Genomic DNA, 22,801 nt, shown 5'->3' on the forward strand with positions numbered 1-22,801 from the left:
GTCTGAGAATCTGTCTATGATCTCTAATTAACTATAGCTTGAAAAAGCAAACGAACTCTGAGGTTCGAACTCTTACATGTTTGTTTTATGCCACTGTCAATCATTGTGGTAATTTCTATGAAGGAAATAAACATCCTTCTGCCTGTGCTCAAATGCATTATAGCCTGATCTAGTCTAAAGCTAAGCTGATTTTTACATCCTGTGAAAGTTCATGTAGTGGAATACACTTTCTATTTGAAGAATGATTGATTTGTCTCACGGTGTCGTGAATGTTTTTCTTCGTTTGTCCGCCGATCTGTAGTAAAACATCGTGAGACACACAATAATACTTCAAATTAAATAATTATTTACCGAAGTGGAGGTGAATAGGAGTTGATATTTACCGAGTTGCGACTCTGAGGTGAATCATTGTTTTAAGTATATACCACTGAGAAGCCAAACAGATTAGTTTATTTCTGTCATTACTCCCAAAAATTGTTGGTAATTATATTGCTGACGCGCGATTTTGTCTCTTTAGCTACTATAAAGTGAATAATACTTGCTAATCACTTCCGAACCAATCAATTAGCACGCACACTATTCACCCATGTGGTATACGCTAAATTAATTAATTGATGTTGTAATTTCCCTTCCACCTGGGTGAGTCGCCCTTACCTATCATTGGATATGATCTTAAAGGCCTGGATTGCAGGATCTTCTTTTGCCAAAGTTAATCTTGTTGACTCGACTTGATCTGAACTCAAATCTTCCACAACAGCCGACTCCATATGTCTCTCTGCTAAGAGAAGCTCTTCCCAAGTAAGGCGGAGCACCTTTATCTCCTTAGTAACTTCTTTGTTGTCCTCACAGCTCTCTTGGACTTCTGCAGTTTCCATTTCTTTCATTTCGGTATCTCGAGAAACTTTCTCGTCATGACTCTCACCAGAGTGAACTTGTTCGTTATTGGGTTGAATCTCTGCTTCCGCGTGTTTCTTTGATTCCATGAGTCTCTCTGCTAAGAGAAGTTCTTCCCAAGTAAGGCGGAGCACATTTATCTCCTTGGAAACCACTTTGTTGTCCTCACAGCTCTCTTGGACTTCTGCAGTTTCCATTTCTTTCATTTCGGTATCACGAGAAACTTTCTTGGTATGATTCCCAACAGAGTGAACGTGCTCGGTAGTGGGTTGACTCCCTGTTTCCATGTGATTGTTTGGTAACAGGAGATCTTCCCAAGTAAGGTGGAGTACCTTTATATCCTTTGCAACTTTGTTGTTATCCTCACAGCCCTTTTGGACTTCTGCCGTTTCCATTCCTTTCATCCCGGTATCTTGAGAAACTTTCTTGGCATGACTCTCAACTGAGTGAACTTGTTTGGTAGTGGCTTGAGTCTCTGTTTCATATTCTGCATCGACCAGATCCAACCACTGGAGATTTCTCGCCACTTCAAACAGAGTGATATCCTCTAGAGGAATCTCCCTTGAGACAATATCACCCCAAGATTCTCCTTCGGTGACGTCCAGCCACTGGTCATGTTCAAAGGCTTCCTCTTCTACTTCCTTAGTTTCAATTCTTGTGATGTTCGCTTCTTGAATGGCTGTTACCTTTACATGAATATCAGGGGAGGTGATGTCTTCGCAAATGCCTTCCTCTACATTCTCATCTTCTTTAGAAACCATAAACCATTTAACATCCTCGGTAAGCTCGGCTTTAAACTCTTGCACATCATTGCTCTCTTCCTCTAATTTGCTGTTGTTAGTTTCATCTGCAAAATGATACAAATCCAATTTTGGCCCTAAATTTTCTTTCCGGTTTGCTGTTTAATGATCGCACTGACCCTGAATCATTGTTACTGTAATAACTCGTCCTCTTGAAAAATTTTTCTCTCAAACAAAACTGATCTTTTCATACCTTCGTTACATGTTTTCGTCTTCTCGATCTCTTTTATCTCACAGCTGAAAGGGAAAAATATCAGTTGTATTTCATTTACCTCCCTTTTTTAATTTTTTTTAAATTTATTTTTTTAATAAAATCTAGTGAGCAGCACACGGCAACAATCTTGTCAACTTAGTTTATTATCTGACCGGTTTCGTCTGATCACACAGACTTCATCAGGGATTTAACAGATGAACAAAATTGAACTACTAATACACTAGACGTTTACAGTACAAATCACGTTCAAATCATGTGGGGTGAGAATAGCAAAAAACATCCACAAACAGGAAATGTTACGTAAATCCAGCCCAACAAATTGGAAATGTTACGCAAATCCGGAGTAACAAATTAAACAATGTTTATTTTGGGGCTCACGATTTTTAGCGATTTCCCCCTCTTTCCCTCTCTCTCTCTCTCTCTCTCTCTCTCTCTCTCTCTCTCTCTCTCTCTCTTTAGATTGTTGTCTGTCTATTTGCTACCTTATCTCCTTTTCCTTTTTTTATTCATTAAAAAGGACTTAAGATATGTTTTGGGGATATAGACCTTTCATTTAAACATTCTTTTTCGTGGCCACATTGCGATGAAGAGAATTACGAGCATTGTGAAGAAAATATCGGGAATTTCATCAGACAGACGTAGCAAATACTCAGTCATAGGTACACGGACCCTAAAATAATTAGAAATTTTATATTTTTGATTATTCTAAAGGTCATTTACGAAAAGATATTTTCCACCAAAGCCCCCGTCGAGCTCAAATATTTTTTGTTCTTTCCCACGTCAATTTTTGAACCAAATCCTGTCTGAGGCTATGAAGTAAACTCGACCTTAAAGTTGAAGATTTTTTTGAAGGTACTGGAATCTTTTTTCCTCATAAATGTCCTTCTTTTCTTTATAACAAAATAATTGTTCCACATATGGCTTGCGCTTTGAAAGAAGAACTGCTTCCATTTTCGAATAATTCAATTTAGCACTTTTTGACGATTTATTTAGAAAAATGTATTTCGTAGCAAATACGCATTTAGTAGCAAATACCCACTTTCAGTTTTTGGTGACAAAGTTGATTTTTCTTTAGAAAATGTGATGCATTGATGATGTAACACCCTCGCCATCGACTTTTAACGCAACATCGTACCAGAATGTACAACGCGTGATCAGTCAACGTCAGCATTTTTTCTTTTTTCATGTCAATAAACAAAATGGCGGAGATTGTTGACAGTGAGGCCGCTCCGGTCGAGACATTTATACCAGAAGTACATCTTGATAACAACGATAGGTGTAAACTCATCGCTTTCTACAAGGTGAGACTAATTTTGTGGGACGTGTCCCTAAAATTGCCGAAGAAAGCAGCGAAAGAATAAAAAGAAACCGCTTTAAAAGACCGAAGGAGCGCTTTGAATTCAACTTCACATTAGACGAGCTAGTAGGAGTGTGAAAAAGTCTGAGGGCATGTAAGCTGAGAGAGGTCATGAGAATTGGAGAAGATAAAGCAACATTCAGTGAAAGTATTTCAAATGTAGTTTCTGCGGAAATACTGACGTTGTTATTGATCGCGCGCGCAATGTTGCCTTAAAAATCGTCCCGTGTAACATACTGTTGTCGCAACAATGTTGCGTCAAAAGTTGTCTTGTGAAACATGGATTTAAAATCGCCGTTAAAAATTGTCGTTAAAAATCGTCCCGTGTGACATCATCTTAAGAGAATAGATAAGAGAAAGGGTAAGGTAATCTTTATTTTGCCAGGATGGCCCATTCAGCAACGAGGGTGATATCCAAAGGGGTCCTAGACAAGAGAGCGAACAAGTAACACGCCCTAAACGAAGAAAAAGTAAAACATTTTCCTTTCATAGTTATTTTTAGTCTCATGTTAAATCTTTAGTCTTCCTATTTTGTTAGATAAGTTTAAGGCTTGCGTTGTTTCATTGAGTCTTCCTTCGTCTTTTGTTACTTTTTTAGCTTAGATGTTTTGATGAGTAATGCCCTTTAATGAGCTTTAATGCTCTTTAGTGGTTTTATGCTTTTAAATTCTTAAATATCCGTGTGTCTTGTAACTGAACTTATAAATCACATGATCTACCCCCTGAGTAAGAGATCATACAAACTTAATATTACTGGTCAGAATACAAAGGAGTCCCTCTTAACCACCCAGTGAATGAAAAGGTGACAAAGCTATTGGACCACACGGAAGTGGCTAAGGTAGAGAAAGCATACCTCGTGCAGCGTTTATACAGACAGGGTTCATAAATTTTGCAACCGCATAGAGCTCTTTCGATGACGTTACGCCTTTCGTTTACACGTCGCCGATCAAGACCACTACTGACACTAGCTTGTTTCGAGGAGCTTTTTCAAAACGATTTGCTTTCGTTCGTCGCTTAAGCGGCGATACCATATTCACCCCCAGTTTGATACACTGTGTAAGGTTCTTGCTCGATTGCTTGACGAGAGACTGCCTCCTTTCCTCATTCCTTCTCATTAGCAACATGATAATTTGCCTGAAAATAATTCAGGCTTGAACGAGATTTGAAGTAAGTGTACTCCGCAGTACAAACATATGAATTTCATATATTCACTTCAGTATAGTTCTAGTTTGTACTTACTAATTTTACTTATATATTATATCGAATTTGTCAGTTGCGTTCAGGCCAGCACTTAATATTTGACCCACTTAGAAGAAAAGAACAGAAAAAGTATAGAAAAGTACATCATTCAGTGTAAAAACATTCGTCTGATTCATTGTTATGAAATTTCACCTGGAGGAAGTTTGCAAAGTAAGTTGAGAGATCAATACACCAACAAAGGCCAACATACCAACATTTTTTCTTTAAATATCATTTGACAATATCTCCTAGAGCGACGCACGAATTACAGTTAATAGGGAAATGATCAAATGTCCAGAAATTTTTTAATTTTTCAATTCTGCCAATTAAATTAAACGTTTGTAACTATTTAGTACATACTTAAATGCGATCTGTTTTCGCTAAATCAGTATATCACAAAGTGAATGGATGGATAGATACCCGAAAACAATAAAGTAGGAAGTGGTATGTTTGATGTAACTGGTAAAGTCCTGTCTTCTCAAACAGAGAAATCGTTCCAGTGCGAATAAGGAGAGGGTAATGATAATGATAAATAGGCTACCTTGTAAATACTCTCTACTGATCCCGAACAAAGGAGCGAAGTCGAGGTTGAGGGAAAAAAAAAAAAGAAAATTCAAATAATTCCCCTGAACCTCGACTTGGATCTTTTGTTTAGGATCAGTGAAGCGTAATTCGAAACTAGCTCATAACGTCTTCTATCAGGCAGATGCAAGATAGAAGTAAAACATCATGAAATAAAGAATTATCCAAGTAAAACGTTTTTTATTCGTTAATAATTTTATAACATAAGCTTCAAAAAGGACCCCACGGCCAGGCGGTCAGGAAGGGTACAATAAAAATGTGTGATAGCTGTTCAAAAACGTATTAATGGTTGACTATGTCCTTAACGCTGACCTCAGATTAAAAAAGAGTACAAAAAGGAAGCCATGTCTAGCCACAACTTTTTTAACATACAATTCGGAAAACACGTAGGGACGGTCAAGCTAATGACCTACAACAGAGATAAGTCCCATGTAGTGTTTAAACGAACGAACTAGTCGCAGTGACCGACTGCTTTGGTTGATGATCTGTTTACCTTTATTTTGTCGTAAGGACTGGTCGCAAAAACAGTTTACAAGACTGGACAATCAAAATTTCATAGGAAAATATTAGATATGTATAATCAAAAAGTTCAACGATGTACAAAACGTACTACACTTGAACTAAGCACTTAAGGTTAACTCTTAGATTAAAACGTATTTAAAGTTAACTATGGTCAACAACAACCTTTTTCTAACATGAGCCTCGAAAAGAACACCAAGGCCAGAGACAGCCGGAATTTGTATAATCCCAATGTTCAATGATGTTTTGTATAATCCCAATGTTCAATGATGTAAAAACGCACTAAACATCAACTACATACTATAAGTAAATTTTTGGTACAATCAAAGTGCTCTGTGAGCAAACTCGTGAATTGACACATGGTTTTTGAGATTATGTTTAATGTTATCTGGTTTAGGGAATTTTGTGGTTGATTGTCATCTAGAGTACGAGCAGTAGTTCAGTGTTCGCTAATGTAGCAAAGAAACAAAGTAACGTTGGGGCAATAAGGCATTACAATTGAAATGATCATGCTATTACATTTAACAAGGTGGATGATGTCATGTGTTTTAAACGTCTATCATTTTTGTTTCTGGTTCAAAAAAAAAGGTTGGAAGTAAATGTGGGTGAAAAGTGAAATTTACTGTCTTTCGTTGTAAATATTAGAAAATCAAGGCAATACTGTCTTAATGAAAACATTAACGATTCCCTCTTTATCAAATGAGACAAACGGGAACGAGTTTTGAGTGATATAACTAAACCAAGCCTGCCACCGTCATTTTAGATCTCCGCCTGGGTAGATTTAAGTCACGTGCTAGGCAACGTATAATCAATAACAAGATAGAATTTCATTTCAGGCCTATTTATCAATTTTGTGGTGTGTAACTTTCGCATTTTAGTACGTTGTATATATGTTGAATCTTCAAATTGTCTTAAAACTTACGAGAAAATTGTTCTTTAAAAATTCACTGAAAATCGGTAGCTAAAATTGTTTGTCTAAGTGTTATTTGATTTTCGTGTTAACTTGTTATTTAGTCAGTCGCCTGCATCTTTTGTTGCTTCACACAGGAAAAACACACGCGACGAAACGTAATGATCAATTTTGTCCTCAATCTCACGCTATAACAGAAAAAGCTTTTGAACATCTGTAAACTCCGAGCGCTTCGCAGTAAGTGATATTTTCAATGAATCTTCGGATTGTTTTCAAGTTCAAGGATTGTAAATTACAATTTTATGAAAAACGAAGGTTGTTGTTATTTCAGTGTGAATCCTTGAATGCTTGCCAGTCGCTGGCGCCGCTTGTTGAAACTAAAACGAAAAAAAAAACTCTTTTAAGATTATCATTGGCTTCTTTTTCACCCCACCACTATTCTTAGCAACAAAGGTCGCCATTTCGTCTGTTTATTGCTCGCCAAAAACTATCAAATGTACTCAAAAGCCTAAAATCTAAAAAAAGTTTACAGGAATCGACCAATCGAGCGAGCGAGCGAGCGAGCGAGCGAGCGAGCGAATGCTATTCCCCACATCGTATCTATAACTCGCTCTTGCGCATGCGCGCAATTCACGAGTTAAAAAGTACTAAAAGTTAACTATGATTAACTATTTTTTTTTTTACAATCTTTGAAAAGGACACCAAGGTCAGGCATAAAGAATGTATATAATCAAAATGTTCAATGATCTACAAAGCGTATTAGACATTAACTATATACTAAAAGTAAATTTTTAGCACATAATGAACTAAAACTATGGTTAACGATTTTTTAACATAAACCTTGAAAATGACACAAAGGCCTGACAGTAAGAATTTGTTTAATAAAAATGTTAATTGATGATGTAAAAACTAACCTGTACTACAGGTTAACTACACGTACTAGAAGTTAAGTTTTGCTTTTTCGAAGTGATTATAAATTGTGTCCAAAATAATGCTCGCGTTTATTAAAAACGTCATAACAAAAGAAGAGGCTATTCCAGCCTAACGATAGTGTAAAAGTTACACTCGTTAGTTAATTTTGTTGTAAACGGCTTTAAGGTGCACTTCAGTGATCCTTAATCGTATAGACGATCTGTTGCGCATTCACTGAACGACGCTGTCAGGTAGCTATCGAAAAGCATTTATTGCTGTCGCTGTCAGGGAACTAAAAAGGTCTTTAAACTCAATGTTAACGATCGGCATATTGTTCGGTTCAGGCCGAATTAACCTATGTTGTAGGCATTCCTTTAGTAGTCAAGAGCATAGTTTTTGATCTGTTACGTTACACGGCCTTAATGATACTATCAGATTTAAACCGTCCTTTGGTTCTTATAAGTGCAAGCCGGTATTGTAGACGACCTGCGCAATCGTTAACGACGCTGTCAGGTAACAATTAAAACTGACTCTTTAACTCACTCAAAGCCGAAGAAGCCCACATATACGGTTACTTAACTATGCACGCCTTTGCTCTTATTGTTAAAAACAACGTTTTTGATCCATTATTTGGGCTTAATAATACTATCAGGGTACACCCGTTATTTAGTTGCGTCTAGGTATAATAAGTAGAAAGCAACCTTTAGTTATTGATAATCGCGTGGGAGATATAGTGCGATTAATTAACGACGTTATCAGGGAACTAGTGATTATTCTAACCCACATTTTACCGTCGTCATTTTTGTTTCTTATAACATTCTGGAGCGTTTTAGTAATTGACAACAGTGTTGAACTGATGCCTATTCATTAATGATGCTGTTAGGTAACTAAGGAAAAGACTTTCAACACACTCCGATAAAAGCAAACCTAACTAACAAGAAAACACCCCTGTAGACTTTGAATATAAAACGAAACGCAACTAAATAACAAGTGTTACTCTGATACTATGACACATACTCCATAACTATGGAGAAAGTAACCATTAGGTATTTAGTCGTGATTCACTTCCTCTTTACTTTACTTTCCCGCGCCATTTTTCTGACCTTGTCTGCTAATCGCTGTTTTGTTCTCATTTCTTCTTCCTGATCCTCTCTTCCTGACAATAGCTCGAGTTCCAGTGACCTAAAAAAAACGTTGTCAACACTGTCTTAAGCTGCCCTGTGTATAATCTCAACTTAAACTTCTATTTTTTTTTATAACTATTAAATAATCTCCTCCTTGATGTCCACAAAACTAATTTTACAGCCCTCATGAGTATATGATTAAGCAATTTAAGCAGTAAATTAATTACGCAGCCTGATGATCATTTAATCAGTCTATTTCACTAATTGTAATGTATAACCTTTTCATCTGTGAGATCACGAGGGGTCTTTAGGTATGTTATATGCCTTATTGTTTCCTGCTAATGAACTCCCGTTACTTCCCTTGTTTACCATCTTTCTTTCTTTTGCATTTATGTTTGTAGGATTTTTTTGTGCATGACAAACAAGTACAATTACATTTTGTCGCCTTTCACCCGCTGCCAGACGACTTCTTTCTTGATAGCGTTAGCTTCAATAAGGTCTTTGGTTAATTTGAAAAGATGGGTTGCCTGCTCTTCCGTGAATTTTTTCCATAACCTTGAAGATTCAGCAGATACCGAGCCTGTGATGTGCGATATGGATGACGGCGCAGCTTCTGGTTGGGCTGAATCAAGATACCTCTTGACTTTCGCTTCAGCAGACTCTATGTCAGATGGGGGCTCGCAACCTTTCATGTGTTCTTCTCTTAGTCTCCGGAGCTTTAAGACCACAGCCTTCAAGGGGCGTTCCTCCAGAAGCGTTGTTGTTGTTAGTTTTTCCTTCACGTTGGCCTCCTCGATAGCGCCTGTCTCGAGGTCTTGTTTAAATAGCTCCTTCAGATGTTCCGTTTCCTCCCTCTTCCACGGCTTTGGGACTGCTTTAGTCTCCTTGGGATCATTCTGTGGCTGATGAACGTTGCTTGATTTGAGGGCAACAAGTTTGCTCACTGCCCTTCGGCCAAGGTCAGTTTCGACAAGCTTATCGTGGACACGATAATACCTGGCTTGTGTCAGGGTCTTATGCTGGGCTAGGGCAGCGAGATGATCCTTTTCATCTGGCATGTGGACATGCATACCAGTAGCAAGAGACTTCCGTATAATTGTGGCAGATATTCTTCCCTCTGTCACAATCCCCTCTCTCTGGAAAGTTCGCCATACCGACGTTGATACCTGCGAAGATGTTAGGGGCATCCCGTTGCTTGAAATGAATAGTTGTTCAACCTGTGGGGTAGCTGCCGTGAACTGGCTTCGTACAGTTCTTAGGTACACGTCCATCATTTTGTACAAATCGTCATATACCCAGATAACCGCAGAACTATACTGGTCAGCTGTTTTGTGGTTACTAACAAGGATTCTGTAACGAGCCTGGTCTTCGTCTGTACCCGAGTGATAAACGGCGTCCTTGAATTCAGCTACGGTCATGTTTGCAATGACCCCACTTCTTCCACTATTGTCGATGACGAGACGAGTCATCAACCAATCCCTTACTTCGCAGTGAGTTTTGTCGCTGATTATCCTTTGAACCTCGGCCCCCTGACTGGTTTCCTTTGACGAATTGCCAAGCTGTTTTATTGCATTTATTCGCTGATCACCATGGCAGATTTGGTAGAGATTTTCACTGGTGATCATTTTCTTAAAATCTTCCTCGTGCTTCTGAAGCTTTCTTCTCAGAACTTTCTTCTTTTGGGCCGATGACCAGGAAGACATCAGATCCCGGCGGGCGTTTAACATGTCAACGCTTACTTCAGACATGTCGGGTTTGCGTTCTTGCGTCAAAAATTTATAAAATAAACGCAAACTCATAAGATATGAGCGCACAGTTCCAGGTTGGTACTTGGAAACAGCATATGACAACAATTGCTTCAACAGAGTTACTCCTTCTTTTCCAGGAAGCAAGAACAGGTACACGGGTGGTTTTGGATTGTCGTGTCTGACTTCCGTTTCATTCATCTGAAGCCTCTTTATGACGCTTAAAACCTGAGATTTGTACTGCTGCACCATTTTTTCGCTTCGATATCCTCCGTCTACGTCCGTCAACCATTCATAGAACTCTGTCAGCAGTGTTCCCGTGCTTAGGTCAACGCCTCCAGGTTGGCCTTTGGTCTTGATGTTATCGTTTTCACTGATTTCACAGTCGCTTGGGACCCAGTTTGTGTCCAATGCTTCGTCGTTATCGCTCTCATCTCCATCAAGTGCTTCATGAAATGCCTCATACATGCTATCTTCGTTGACTCGCGCCAGTTCCTCAGCAGACTCGAGCTCACTCTTGAAGGTATGGCCTTGAGCTATTCTTCTACTTTTAAACTGTTTTACCGTTTCGCGCCAGTCTTCGTCATTATCAAGGAATGATCCTTCGTTGATTTTGTCCTCGCCAATTACCTCAATTAGCTCAGTCAATAGTCCCTCGCATTCTTGAGAGAGAGAGGAGGAAGAGATTGATGTGATTGATTGTGTCGAGGTATCTGGATCCGACTCTTCGCTACAGAGGTAATCAGGATCTAATTTTCGACTCTCCTCACTGTCAGAGATCTCAACACATTCAAAATCTTCGTTCTTGTTACGAGTATTTGCATTCTCTTCTTCGCTGTAAATCTCTTCTTCCCACTTGTCCTCTGTATCATTATCGAAACTTTCCTTGTGGTTGCTCTCCATTATGTCTCCTTTGCATTCTGCATTCAAACCTTCGGTCACTAGCTTCCTGTATTCTTTGTCACTGTCGACAAGGTCATCACTGGTACTGTCACTGGTTCTTGCATTTTGTTTCTTGGCTCTAGCTCTTGTTTTCTCAACTTCATTCTTTTTCCACGCCTTGTGTGCAAGTCTGTCATACTCTTCGTCACTGTCTTCTTTACTACGTTTCTTTTCTCGAGTTTTCTCTTCTCTACTTCTTATTTTGCCCTGTGCCCTTCTTCCTAATTCTTCATAATCTTGGTCGCTGTACATGTCGTTGTCTTCTGGGTCGCATTTCATATTTTGTTCGTTAGAATTGCCAGCTTCATCGCATGCATCATACTCCTCGTTGAGGTTTCCTTTAAAGTTTTTCCTATCTGATGTGGCCTGTTCATTCGCCCGCGCTCTTTGTTTTCTTTGCCTTTTTAAGTACGAATTCACCTTTGAGAGTGACGCTCGTGGGGCTTGCGCTAATGCCTTGACATATGCTGAGGACTTTGGTTTCAGATTGTGAATTCCACTTTGAAGATGTTTATCAAGCTGGAAAATTGGCGTCTTGGACATCTTGCATGGTGAGAGGGGGCAGAATTTTACTCGCCGATTGGGTGCCTTTTTCTCCCCAGTGAAATAACCATCAAGCTTACGACGCATTTTTGTCATGCCATGCACTTCTTTCTGATGGCGACTAAGATTTTTTACACTTCGCTTACACTTTTTACAAATCCTAGAGATCCTCGCGGGGCGCTTGGCATTGGAGGATGGTGAAATACCATTATCTGCAGAGATCGAAGGAACTTCTTTGCGGTCCTTTTCATTGACACTATTAATTGGAAAAAATGAGGGTAAAAGAAAAATGTTAAAAACGAGCACGAAGCGCATGCAGCTCGAAAATAAAACATTAAAACGTTAAGAAACTAAAAATATATATGTATTGTGGAACATTTTTTTGTTGTTGTTGTTGTTCGTCCGTGTCTCTTCGTGAAGTGAGAGACATTCTTTTAAAGGGTCATGTAATGAGAATAATTTGCGATGTTAAAGACGTGGTGATAGTCAAGGCGCGCGAGGCGTAACAATATACGTGATAATGACAGAAGAGTAAATAATCATTTGCTAGACACAATTCTAAAATGTTTACTTTCAAGTTTTCAAAGAAAAGGCAAAAACGTAGTGGAGTTGCCATTAATGATTAAGCTTGAAGGAAGTGTACAGCTTATTCGGACTTATAAAAGTCCCTCACTAAAACTGGCTCGTTGTGGTAACACATTTATAGCTATACCTTAATTCAAAAAGTTTTATTAGTGTTATCTAGTCATATGATTGAACATGTAACAAATCAGTTACCTTGCCATAGGAATATAACGAAGCATTTTAACAAAATTTACGCGAAGTTTATTAAAATTCAGTTCCATGTACAGTAATGTTTTTTTTTCTTTCACAAAATTAACGCGAATTTTTGAAATTAAAATTGAAATTAAAACCTTGCGTGGTATACATCAAGTGTTTTACTTGTGAGAGGAATTTTTTGTGTACACTCTCCCCTCTGTGTATTCTGAAAAAAAGGCCACTCGCGTTATTTCACGCTATTAAAAAGTAGTCAACAGTGCTATTCCAGAATTTTGATTGGTTATAGGTATTTCATATACCATGGACCACATTTATAGTAGGTTTACGCATCAGTTAGAACAGCATGGGAGCTAGGATAAGGCCATTTTTATATGGTATCGGGTACCTGAGACAACCCTCCTTACCGAGACAACTTTATCGAGCGTTTATATGAGAAAAAGTTGTCCCTCCTAGTCGGGTTAAAATTAACACTACTTAATTATTCATAAAGCATTTCAGTATTCAAATTTCTAGATATCATTCTTCGTTTGAGTTTCTTTCATTCGATTAGTGTGGGCTTTGTTGAGCTCATTCTACTTAGTGCATACATTCAGTTAAAAAGGGACAGGGTTTCTGTTAAAATGTATCTATACTTTTATTATTGATTTACAAAACACAAGTACATCACGATAGGACTCAATGCACTTCACACGAAGTGAAACGTGGAGCCTTAAATGAATAGGCAACAGGTAAAAGGCTTACAATTATTAATATAAAGATTTGAAAATAGAAACATATACGCATTTGTGGTACGACTATCTGCTACTGTAGCAAATACGCATTCGTGGTAGCAAATACGCACTATGCGTATTTGCTACGGTAGCAAATACGCATTTGTGGTAGCAAATACGCAGTGTGAGTATTTGCTACGGTAGCAAATACGCGGTGAGTATTTGCTACGGTAGCAAATACGCACTTATAGTAGCAAATACGCAGAGCAATCTAACTCTCTCTCTCTCTCTCTCTCTCCCCTCTCCCCTCTCCCTCTCTCTCCCCCTCTCTCTTAAGGTAAAGTAAGTTTATTTTGGTTTCTAATTACTCAGACAATGGACCATGAAATAAATACGTGTGAGTTTATTTCAGACAAACAGGAACGTTTTTTTCTGTGTTTTAACTAATGCGTTAGTAATTCGCTTACCGTTTGTCTTCTTCTCTATTTGTTAATACTTTTCTTTTAGTATATTGCACTTTGTTTGTTCTCTTCTCCACTTAACTTTTAGATTAATATGTAGCGCCCTGTTCACAACACTTTGATTTTTGCGGTAATTCTCAAGCATTTTTCTCTTCTCTGTCTGATTTTTACATAATTACCTTCTCTTTTTTTTATTGTGTCTTCAGTATCTCGGCACTTTTTGTTCCTTGTTCTGTTAGTTTGTTATCATCTCCTACACCTGTGAACAGTCTTAATCACTCTTTAATGATCACGTGTGCGTCCAACGGGAGAATTGAAAACAGAATTATAATGATTTAAATCAAGGATTAATTTTGAGTTTTGACGAAACTTTGCCACATTCTCACATTTTTATACATTAAGCTGATTTCCTGCGTTCAGTTTTCCCATCCCGATTTATTGTAGTTTCTTATTGATAGTATACTTAATAGATCAAACGACTTAATTGCAGGTTTTATCGTCGTTGCCTTTCGATTACGCCTTGCTTACAAAAGCACGCAAAACCAACTACTTGACTTAAAAAAAAATTAAAAATGTCTTCGCAAAGTAATACTAGTGTCCACTGAACGACAATGTATAGGAAGAAGAATCTTTGTGTAGGATCAGTAGTCGCTCTGTTTCTTCTTCGCCTCGTTGTTGTCCTCCTCGAGTTCCTCTTTCCTGAAAAAAAAACATAATAAATTTGTCACTATTTCACCTTTAAAGTAGACGGAACAGATTTCCAATGAAAGAAATTACTTTCTTCTTCAATTCCAGCGGGTATAATTGTCCAAACTTGTCGAACATACCATGCTTGATGCGAAAGTGACTTTAAGATTGTCAATTTATTGTTATTTTTGTTGATTTTTCACGGAAAAGAAGTTAACTTTTTCAGCTTCTCAAGTTACCTTCATCGTCATAACGTGTAGTATCGCATCGAATTTGACCAATTATTTCCGAGTATATTGCATTCTAAAGAAACGCTAATTCAAAGCCAATTTTAGAAAGCCTTCTGTGAAAAAATTCTGGCTCCGAGCGCTAGACAAAATCAAGTTCTTTTTCGAGGCATTTTATGGATGAAAAACAAAGACAAAAACAAACAAAAAAAATTACGATAACTGAGTGAACTGAATAAGTTAAGTGTGCTAATCGGTTTATCGTTGCTCATTCTAACCAGACTTACCCTTTTTTCATAAAATCAAATGTCACGTTATCCCCCATCAACACAAACGGAGCCCATTGGGAAGGTTTGGAGAATCCATTGCTTCTCAACCACTGCACGGCCTGGTGAAGAGATTCACTAGCACTTTCTCCACGCACAAGGTGTTTATAGAAATGTTTCATGAGCTTCGCCGTTGCTTTGTCTTCTATAGCCCACGATGCTACCAACACTGAACGTGCACCAGATGCTAAGAATGCTCGAGCGATTCCAATAACTCCTTCTTTTTTAACCAATCCACGCCCACTGTGACAACAGCTGAGTACTACCAGTTTAGCTCGCACTTGAACTCCTTCAATGTCGGTCATTGTCAGGAGGTAGTCTTCCTCTTGTGGAGTACTGTTAGTAGTACATTGAGGAGAGAGGGCAATCTCTCCTCTTTTGACATCCCCATGTGCGGCAACATGTATCAGACTCACTGAAGGTATTGCTTGAAGAACTGCCTGCTTTGTTGCGCGACTTCCCAGTAAAGGCTGAACGCCCAGCAGTTGACCAACTATTTCTGCTTCCTTACTTGCACAGAACAATGGTGTAATGTCAGTGAGACGTCCATTGTATTGCACTTTGCCAACCGTAGGATCACCCACAACCAGTCCGCCAGTTTGACTGTGATAGTCTGCTGGACATTCTTGAATAAGCCGGAGAGTTGTCAATGAAGGGACGATGCGTACTCTGTACTTCTCCGATAAATACTTTCCGGCTTGTTCATCGCGCAAGGAAGCAAATGGGACTCGGTACGAAAAACGATCCGGTACAATGATGATTTCGGGCTCTGTGAGTAAATCTACCACAGGTGCGACGATCCATTCGTAGCACAAATGATGACTTCTTCCGGTATCTTTGGTTTCGTCACCTCGCAAATTTGTTTGGCTCTCTTCATGAAGAGATGTCGTCATGTTGTCACCCAGCGATCGGTCTTCGCAGTTCGCTGTGGGTAAAACACCAAAGCATTTGGCGCTCTTTTTGAAAACTCCTTCCACTTCGCAAACTTGCTCAGCAATAAGAGTGTCTATTTTCACTTCGTCTGTTTTTCGAAAGAAAATGTCTCCATTTGCTTTCAATACCCAGAGCAGAACTTGCCGATCTTCATACGAAATGTACAAAAAAACACTGTTACTTTCTCTTCTCGCGATGTTTTCAATCCCGAACCGTGGATCAGCTGAGATGTGGCTTTCAGCGGAGTACTTGTCTGCCATGAGTTCTGCGAGGACTCTTGCTCGTCCCAGCTCCTCAGCATAGAGAGCATCTCGAAATTTTCCGGCACTACAAAGGAGGTAAGTGAGTAACTTGTAGGGAAAAGTACCGTGTTTCTCTGATAGAGAAATTTTACATTCACTGTTTCCTTTCTGAAGAGTTCTGATTTTTTCATATTTTTCAATACCTTGAAGAAGATATTTCATTGCCTCCACAATCTCGAACTGCGATATCTTTAAAACTGTAATACCGAGAAGGCTTTTAAACTCAGTCATTTTGTGTCCGATTTGGCCACTTAACGAACAAGCTTTCTGTAAATAATATGCTGCCTTATCATATTCACTAAACGATCGAAATAGACCACCAACGGATAGGTATAGTTGTGCTTCGCATTCTCTATTGCTGCATTCTCTGCTGATTGTAAGCGCCTTCTCACAATGTTCTTTTGCCTTCTGAATGTCATTTACAGAAGCAGAGACATGTGCCAAACCTACAATAGCCGTGACTTCAAGTTCTCTGTCACCGATTGCAATACTGACGCCGACTGCTTTGTCCAAATATTCTTTAGCTTGCCGATTTTTATTGAGATTACTGTACACCATTCCAAGATTGGAGTATGCTGTACCTTCTCCTGGTCTGTCGCCAATTTCTATAGCGATGGCAAGTGCTTTCTCGTGATTTTCTTTAGCATTCTGATATTCGCCAAGGAAATAAAACACATTTCCGAGGCTCCCGTATGTTGTTCCTTCTCCTGCTCTGTCGCCAATTTCTATCGCGATGGCAAGTGCTTTCTCGTGATACTCTTTAGCATTCTGATATTCGCCAAGGGAATCAAACACACTTCCGAGGTTCCCGTATCTTGTTCCTTCTCCTGCTCTGTGGCCAATTTCTATCGCGATGGCAAGTGCTTTCTCGTGATATTCTTTAGCATTCTGATATTCGCCAAGGGAATAAAACACATTTCCGAGGCTCCCGTATGTTGTTCCTTATCCTGCTCTGTCGCCAATTTCTATCGCGATGGCAAGTGCTTTCTCGTGATATTCTTTAGCAATCTGATATTCGCCAAGGCAATAAAACACACTTCCGAGGTTCCCGTATCTTGTTCCTTCTCCTGCTCTGTGGCCAATTTCTATCGCGATGGCAAGTGCTTTCTCGTGATACTCTTTAGCATTCTGATATTCGCCAAGGGAATACAACACACTTCCGAGGTTCCCGTATCTTGTTCCTTCTCCTGCTCTGTGGCCAATTTCTATCGCGATGGCAAGTGCTTTCTCGTGATACTCTTTAGCATTCTGATATTCGCCAAGGGAATACAACACATTTCCGAGGTTCCCGTATGTTGTTCCTTCTCCTGCTCTGTCGCCAATTTCTATCGCGATGGCAAGTGCTTTCTCGTGATACTCTTTAGCATTCTGATATTCGCCAAGGGAACGAAACATATTTCCGAGGTTCCCGTATGTTGTTCCTTCTCCTGCTCTGTCGCCAATTTCTATCGCGATGGCAAGTGCTTTCTCGTGATACTCTTTAGCATTCTGATATTCGCCAAGGGAATAAAACACACTTCCGAGGTTCCCGTATCTTGTTCCTTCTCCTGCTCTGTGGCCAATTTCTATCGCGATGGCAAGTGCTTTCTCGTGATACTCTTTAGCATTCTGATATTCGCCAAGGGAATAAAACACACTTCCGAGGTTCCCGTATCTTGTTCCTTCTCCTGCTCTGTGGCCAATTTCTATCGCGATGGCAAGTGCTTTCTCGTGATACTCTTTAGCATTCTGATATTCGCCAAGGGAATACAACACATTTCCGAGGTTCCCGTATGTTGTTCCTTCTCCTGCTCTGTCGCCAATTTCTATCGCGATGGCAAGTGCTTTCTCGTGATACTCTTTAGCATTCTGATATTCGCCAAGGGAACGAAACATATTTCCGAGGTTCCCGTATGTTGTTCCTTCTCCTGCTCTGTCGCCAATTTCTATCGCGATGGCAAGTGCTTTCTCGTGATACTCTTTAGCATTCTGATATTCGCCAAGGGAATAAAACACACTTCCGAGGTTCCCGTATCTTGTTCCTTCTCCTGCTCTGTCGCCAATTTCTATCGCGATGGCAAGTGCTTTCTCGTGATACTCTTTAGCATTCTGATATTCGCCAAGGGAATCAAACACACTTCCGAGGTTCCCGTATGTTGTTCCTTCTCCTGCTCTGTCGCCAATTTCTATCGCGATGGCAAGTGCTTTCTCGTGATATTCTTTAGCATTCTGATATTCGCCAAGGCAATAAAACACACTTCCGAGGTTCCCGTATCTTGTTCCTTCTCCTGCTCTGTCGCCAATTTCTATCGCGATGGCAAGTGCTTTCTCGTTATATTCTTTAGCATTCTGGTATTCGCCAAGGGAACCAAACATAATTCCGAGGTTCCCATATGTTGTTCCTTCTCCTGCTCTGTGGCCAATTTCTATCGCGATGGCAAGTGCTTTCTCGTGATATTCTTTAGCATTCTGATATTCGCCAAGGGAATAAAACACATTTCCGAGGCTCCCGTATGTTGTTCCTTCTCCTGCTCTGTCGCCAATTTCTATCGCGATGGCAAGTGCTTTCTCGCGATACTCTTTAGCATTCTGATATTCGCCAAGGGAATCAAACACACTTCCGAGGTTCCCGTATGTTGTTCCTTCTCCTGCTCTGTCGCCAATTTCTATCGCGATGGCAAGTGCTTTCTCGTGATACTCTTTAGCATTCTGATATTCGCCAAGGGAATAAAACACACTTCCGAGGTTCCCGTATCTTGTTCCTTCTCCTGCTCTGTCGCCAATTTCTATCGCGATGGCAAGTGCTTTCTCGTAATACTCTTTAGCATTCTGATATTCGCCAAGGCAAAAAAACACACTTCCGAGGTTCCCGTATGTTGTTCCTTCTCCTGCTCTGTCGCCAATTTCTATCGCGATGGCAAGTGCTTTCTCGTGACACTCTTTAGCATTCTGATATTCGCCAAGGCAATAAAACACACTTCCGAGGTTCCCGTATCTTGTTCCTTCTCCTGCTCTGTCGCCAATTTCTATCGCGATGGCAAGTACTTTCTCGTTATATTCTTTAGCATTCTGGTATTCGCCAAGGGAACCAAACATAATTCCGAGGTTCCCGTATGTTGTTCCTTCTCCTGCTCTGTCGCCAATTTCTATCGCGATGGCAAGTGCTTTCTCGTGATACTCTTTAGCATTCTGATATTCGCCAAGGGAATAAAACACATTTCCGAGGCTCCCGTATGTTGTTCCTTCTCCTGCTCTGTGGCCAATTTCTATCGCGATGGCAAGTGCTTTCTCGTGATACTCTTTAGCATTCTGATATTCGCCAAGGGAATAAAACACACTTCCGAGGTTCCCGTATCTTCTTCCTTCTCCTGCTCTGTGGCCAATTTCTATCGCGATGGCAAGTGCTTTCTCGTGATACTCTTTAGCATTCTGATATTCGCCAAGGGAATAAAACACACTTCCGAGGTTCCCGTATGTTGTTCCTTCTCCTGCTCTGTCGCCAATTTCTATCGCGATGGCAAGTGCTTTCTCGTAATACTCTTTAGCATTCTGATATTCGCCAAGGGAATCAAACACACTTCCGAGGTTCCCGTATCTTGTTCCTTCTCCTGCTCTGTGGCCAATTTCTATCGCGATGGCAAGTGCTTTCTCGTTATATTCTTTAGCATTCTGGTATTTGCCAAGGGAACCAAACATAATTCCGAGGTTCCCGTATGTTGTTCCTTCTCCTGCTCTGTCGCCAATTTCTATCGCGATGGCAAGTGCTTTCTCGTGATATTCTTTAGCATTCTGATATTCGCCAAGGGAATAAAACACATTTCCGAGGCTCCCGTATGTTGTTCCTTCTCCTGCTCTGTGGCCAATTTCTATCGCGATGGCAAGTGCTTTCTCGTAATATTCTTTAGCATTCTGATATTCGCCAAGGGAATAAAACACATTTCCGAGGTTCCCGTATGTTGTTCCTTCTCCTGCTCTGTCGCCAATTTCTATCGCGATGGCAAGTGCTTTCTCGTGATATTCTTTAGCATTCTGATATTCTCCTAGGCTAGTACAGACAATTCCGAGTCTTTAGTTAGCCACTGCTTCTTTTCTTTTGTGACCAATTGTTTTCTTGACGGTGAGTGCGCATTGAAGGAGTTGCTTTGCCTCTACAAACCGGCTTTGTGCTATATTTATGTCTCCCAGTTCGATGATTAGTCTCCAGGCATGGTTAAATGTGTCAAGAAGTTTGGTGGCATGTCTTTCTGCATCTGTGTAACCAGAGATGGCGTAGTACGCATTGAATAGTACATCGGAGATATCAAGGTGACTACCAGAGTTAAGGTTTTGAAGTAGAATTAAACATTCATTACATAACTCAGTCGCTCGTAGGCCACGATTAGTGTTCAGAAGAAATATGACGACATTTAAACCTATCTGGACTGATTTTAGGATTTCTGCAGCGTCACTCATAACGGCTCTCTCCTGTTTGTTGTCGTAAGAAAGAATCAACAAAAAAAGGAAGCTTAAAAAAAAGTAACACTGATAAATGTTCGAGTTTCTAAACATGACGCGGGAATTTTCCTAAAAGTTCGTTACGTGAAACACGATCAGGATCCTCACTCTGCTGCCCTTCAAAAACCAGGGACTAACTCAGCTCTGATATCCGTTGTTATTCGTTTTAAAATCGAGGCAAATCAATATATCTTGAATCGATTCGGAGATATCCATCTACGTGACGCACAAACGGCCCCAAGCTCTAGCTGTGAAATGATCATCTTGCACAATAACAGACGGAACTTTAAGAGTTTGTATGGGAATATTTACGACCGCTCTAAGGAATAAAAAATTACGCCAAATTCTCAATAAAAATACCTCAACTTACTTCCACAGTGTGTCACTTGTTATCTGACCGCTTACTCTGATGAAAAGAAACCATTTTAGTGAGTTGTCCATTTCGAGGTGTTATACGTACATAGGAAAAACCTCGAAATGGACAACTCGTTAAAATGGGTTCTTTTCATCAGAGAAAGCGGTCCAGTAATTCCGCCTTGACTGTTGTTGCGCAAGATGATCATCTCACAGCTGGAGCTTGGGCTGCCTGTGCGTGACATATATCTAGTTTCGTTGCGTGGTGGAAAAATTTGATTGACATAAATCCAACAAAAAAAATCACATTCTACAATTAAGCGAAGTATAAAACTGTTCAGTTGATCCCAGATAAAGATATTTGTGCAAGATTTGTGTTGGTATTTCTAACCGTTTGTTCCATCGAGATCAAGCCGGCACGTCAGTCTTAGGAACTCGCATAATTAATTTGAGAAAAATTCAACCCAACGTTTCAACCGCTCACATGATGCTTTGTTTTTCAGACGAAGGAAAATCTTTCTATTTCATTCAATTACATACGCGTTACTTCAGTAACTGATATACCAAGTTCTCCAAAGTTTTTGTTTCGTAAAATAATAAAGTCAATTTCATTCATGGAAATGAAACTGAGGAAGCAATAAAAATGTAGAAATTAAAGAAAACGAACAGCTCACCTTTTGGAAACAGAACATGCCTTCTACATTGGTGCCTGATAGCGTGACTAATGAAAACAAAAATAAGAAAATGAAATTCCCAGACAAACAAACGTAAATGCAAATAGCTGGTGTAATAACATTTTGCTTGCACGGTTGGTGAGAAGAAGTCATCAAAATAAGAAAAAAAACCTTAGATGGAAGAAAGATTATTTCCTAAGTTGCTCATAAGATTCATCAAATAACAAACGGGATCTTCTTAGTTTCAATCATCACAGAACTGATGAACTTGTAGTTTCTCCTTCTCCTTTCTCAATATACACTTAATGCATGGCCCCGAGGGAAACATTTAGTTTTGTTTTCCCAAGAGCCCCACAAGAAAACAAAACTAACTAGTTTCCCGAGGGACCATACATTAAATGCTTTGTTATATATTTAGACTTTCCCTTAAACAATCATTTGGCAAAATCATGCTGTTGAAAATTGTATCCCAGTCGGGTTACATTTGAATTTGATCAGGAATCAACCAAAGTCTAAGTATATAACAATATACCATATAGCAATGCTAAAAGTAAGCAGACTCATCAATCAGAGGGTGTTATGTTTATGAGTAGCAAGTTTCCATCCAAACCAAGCTAACGCATAATGTTTATGAAATAAATTTTTAGCCGCTCACCTTTAAAAACTAAAAGATCTCTGGATAGTTAGGAGACCAAAATCACAAAAGTGATGTAAACTTTCTCCGCAAAGCAATGAAGAATGCAAAGAGCTTCTGTAAGATTGAATAGGAAAATTATCGGTTAAAATTAATCATGATAAACCTAATAAGGATGGAACCTGCATTACAGCTTGCCCGTAAGAGATCTCAATAAATATTGGAGCTCACATATCATTGATAAGAGTTTGCTGGTTTTAATTTTGCTTTGCTCGATTTTTAAAGCCATCAAGTTACAGAAGTGTGGAACATGTTGCTTCTCTTTCCATATTATTCAGTGAACAAGCCACAAGAATTCTTATCAGCTGAGGGTTTTCTCTTAATACAACATTAAATTCTCCTTACTGACAAGCAAGGTAATGTGAGGGAGCTGATGAGATCATAAATTTAAAAGGGAAA

General features: G+C 39.5%; 2 protein-coding genes, 1 long non-coding RNA gene and 1 pseudogene across 3 annotated transcripts in view; 1 reads left to right on the top strand and 3 right to left on the bottom strand.

Moving 5' to 3' along the window:
• The first annotated feature begins 5,929 nt into the window (after positions 1 to 5,929).
• LOC149036512 (uncharacterized) overlaps positions 5,930 to 22,801 on the top strand; it is a 116,142-nt gene continuing 99,270 nt past the window's right edge. The window contains exon 1 of the long non-coding RNA XR_016181688.1: positions 5,930 to 7,159. This is a non-coding gene — a long non-coding RNA (uncharacterized LOC149036512). The remainder of the gene's footprint in view (positions 7,160 to 22,801) is intronic.
• LOC149036513 (uncharacterized) lies at positions 8,489 to 9,851 on the bottom strand. The gene is made up of 2 exons (XM_089189520.1): positions 8,987 to 9,851; positions 8,489 to 8,609 (listed from the first exon to the last, which is right to left on the bottom strand). The coding sequence occupies exons 1-2, from the start codon at positions 9,823 to 9,825 to the stop codon at positions 8,489 to 8,491; spliced, it is 960 nt and encodes a 319-aa protein (XP_089045646.1). The 5' UTR covers positions 9,826 to 9,851.
• LOC113670582 (tetratricopeptide repeat protein 28) lies at positions 14,217 to 16,789 on the bottom strand. The gene is made up of 2 exons (XM_089189288.1): positions 14,934 to 16,789; positions 14,217 to 14,431 (listed from the first exon to the last, which is right to left on the bottom strand). Exons 1-2 carry the CDS (start codon positions 16,763 to 16,765, stop codon positions 14,374 to 14,376), a joined length of 1,890 nt encoding a protein of 629 aa, XP_089045414.1. The 5' UTR covers positions 16,766 to 16,789; the 3' UTR covers positions 14,217 to 14,373.
• Positions 16,829 to 20,155, bottom strand: LOC149036514 (uncharacterized; annotated as a pseudogene).

This window comes from Pocillopora damicornis, chromosome 12 (assembly GCF_964200805.1).
Source record: "Pocillopora damicornis chromosome 12, jaPocDami1.2, whole genome shotgun sequence".
Lineage (NCBI taxonomy): Eukaryota > Metazoa > Cnidaria > Anthozoa > Scleractinia > Pocilloporidae > Pocillopora > Pocillopora damicornis.

Excerpts from the sequence above, each read along its gene's own strand:
- LOC113670582 (XM_089189288.1), bottom strand. The coding sequence starts at position 16,765 with ATGGTGTACAGTAATCTCAATAAAAATCGGCAAGCTAAAGAATATTTG. Across the intron at positions 14,432-14,933 it reads TTTGATTTTATGAAAAAAGG|GAAAGAGGAACTCGAGGAGG; the intron begins GTAAGTCTGGTT and ends TTTTTTTTTCAG.
- LOC149036513 (XM_089189520.1), bottom strand. The coding sequence starts at position 9,825 with ATGATGGACGTGTACCTAAGAACTGTACGAAGCCAGTTCACGGCAGCT. Across the intron at positions 8,610-8,986 it reads CGGGTGAAAGGCGACAAAAT|GTCACTGGAACTCGAGCTAT; the intron begins GTAATTGTACTT and ends CGTTTTTTTTAG.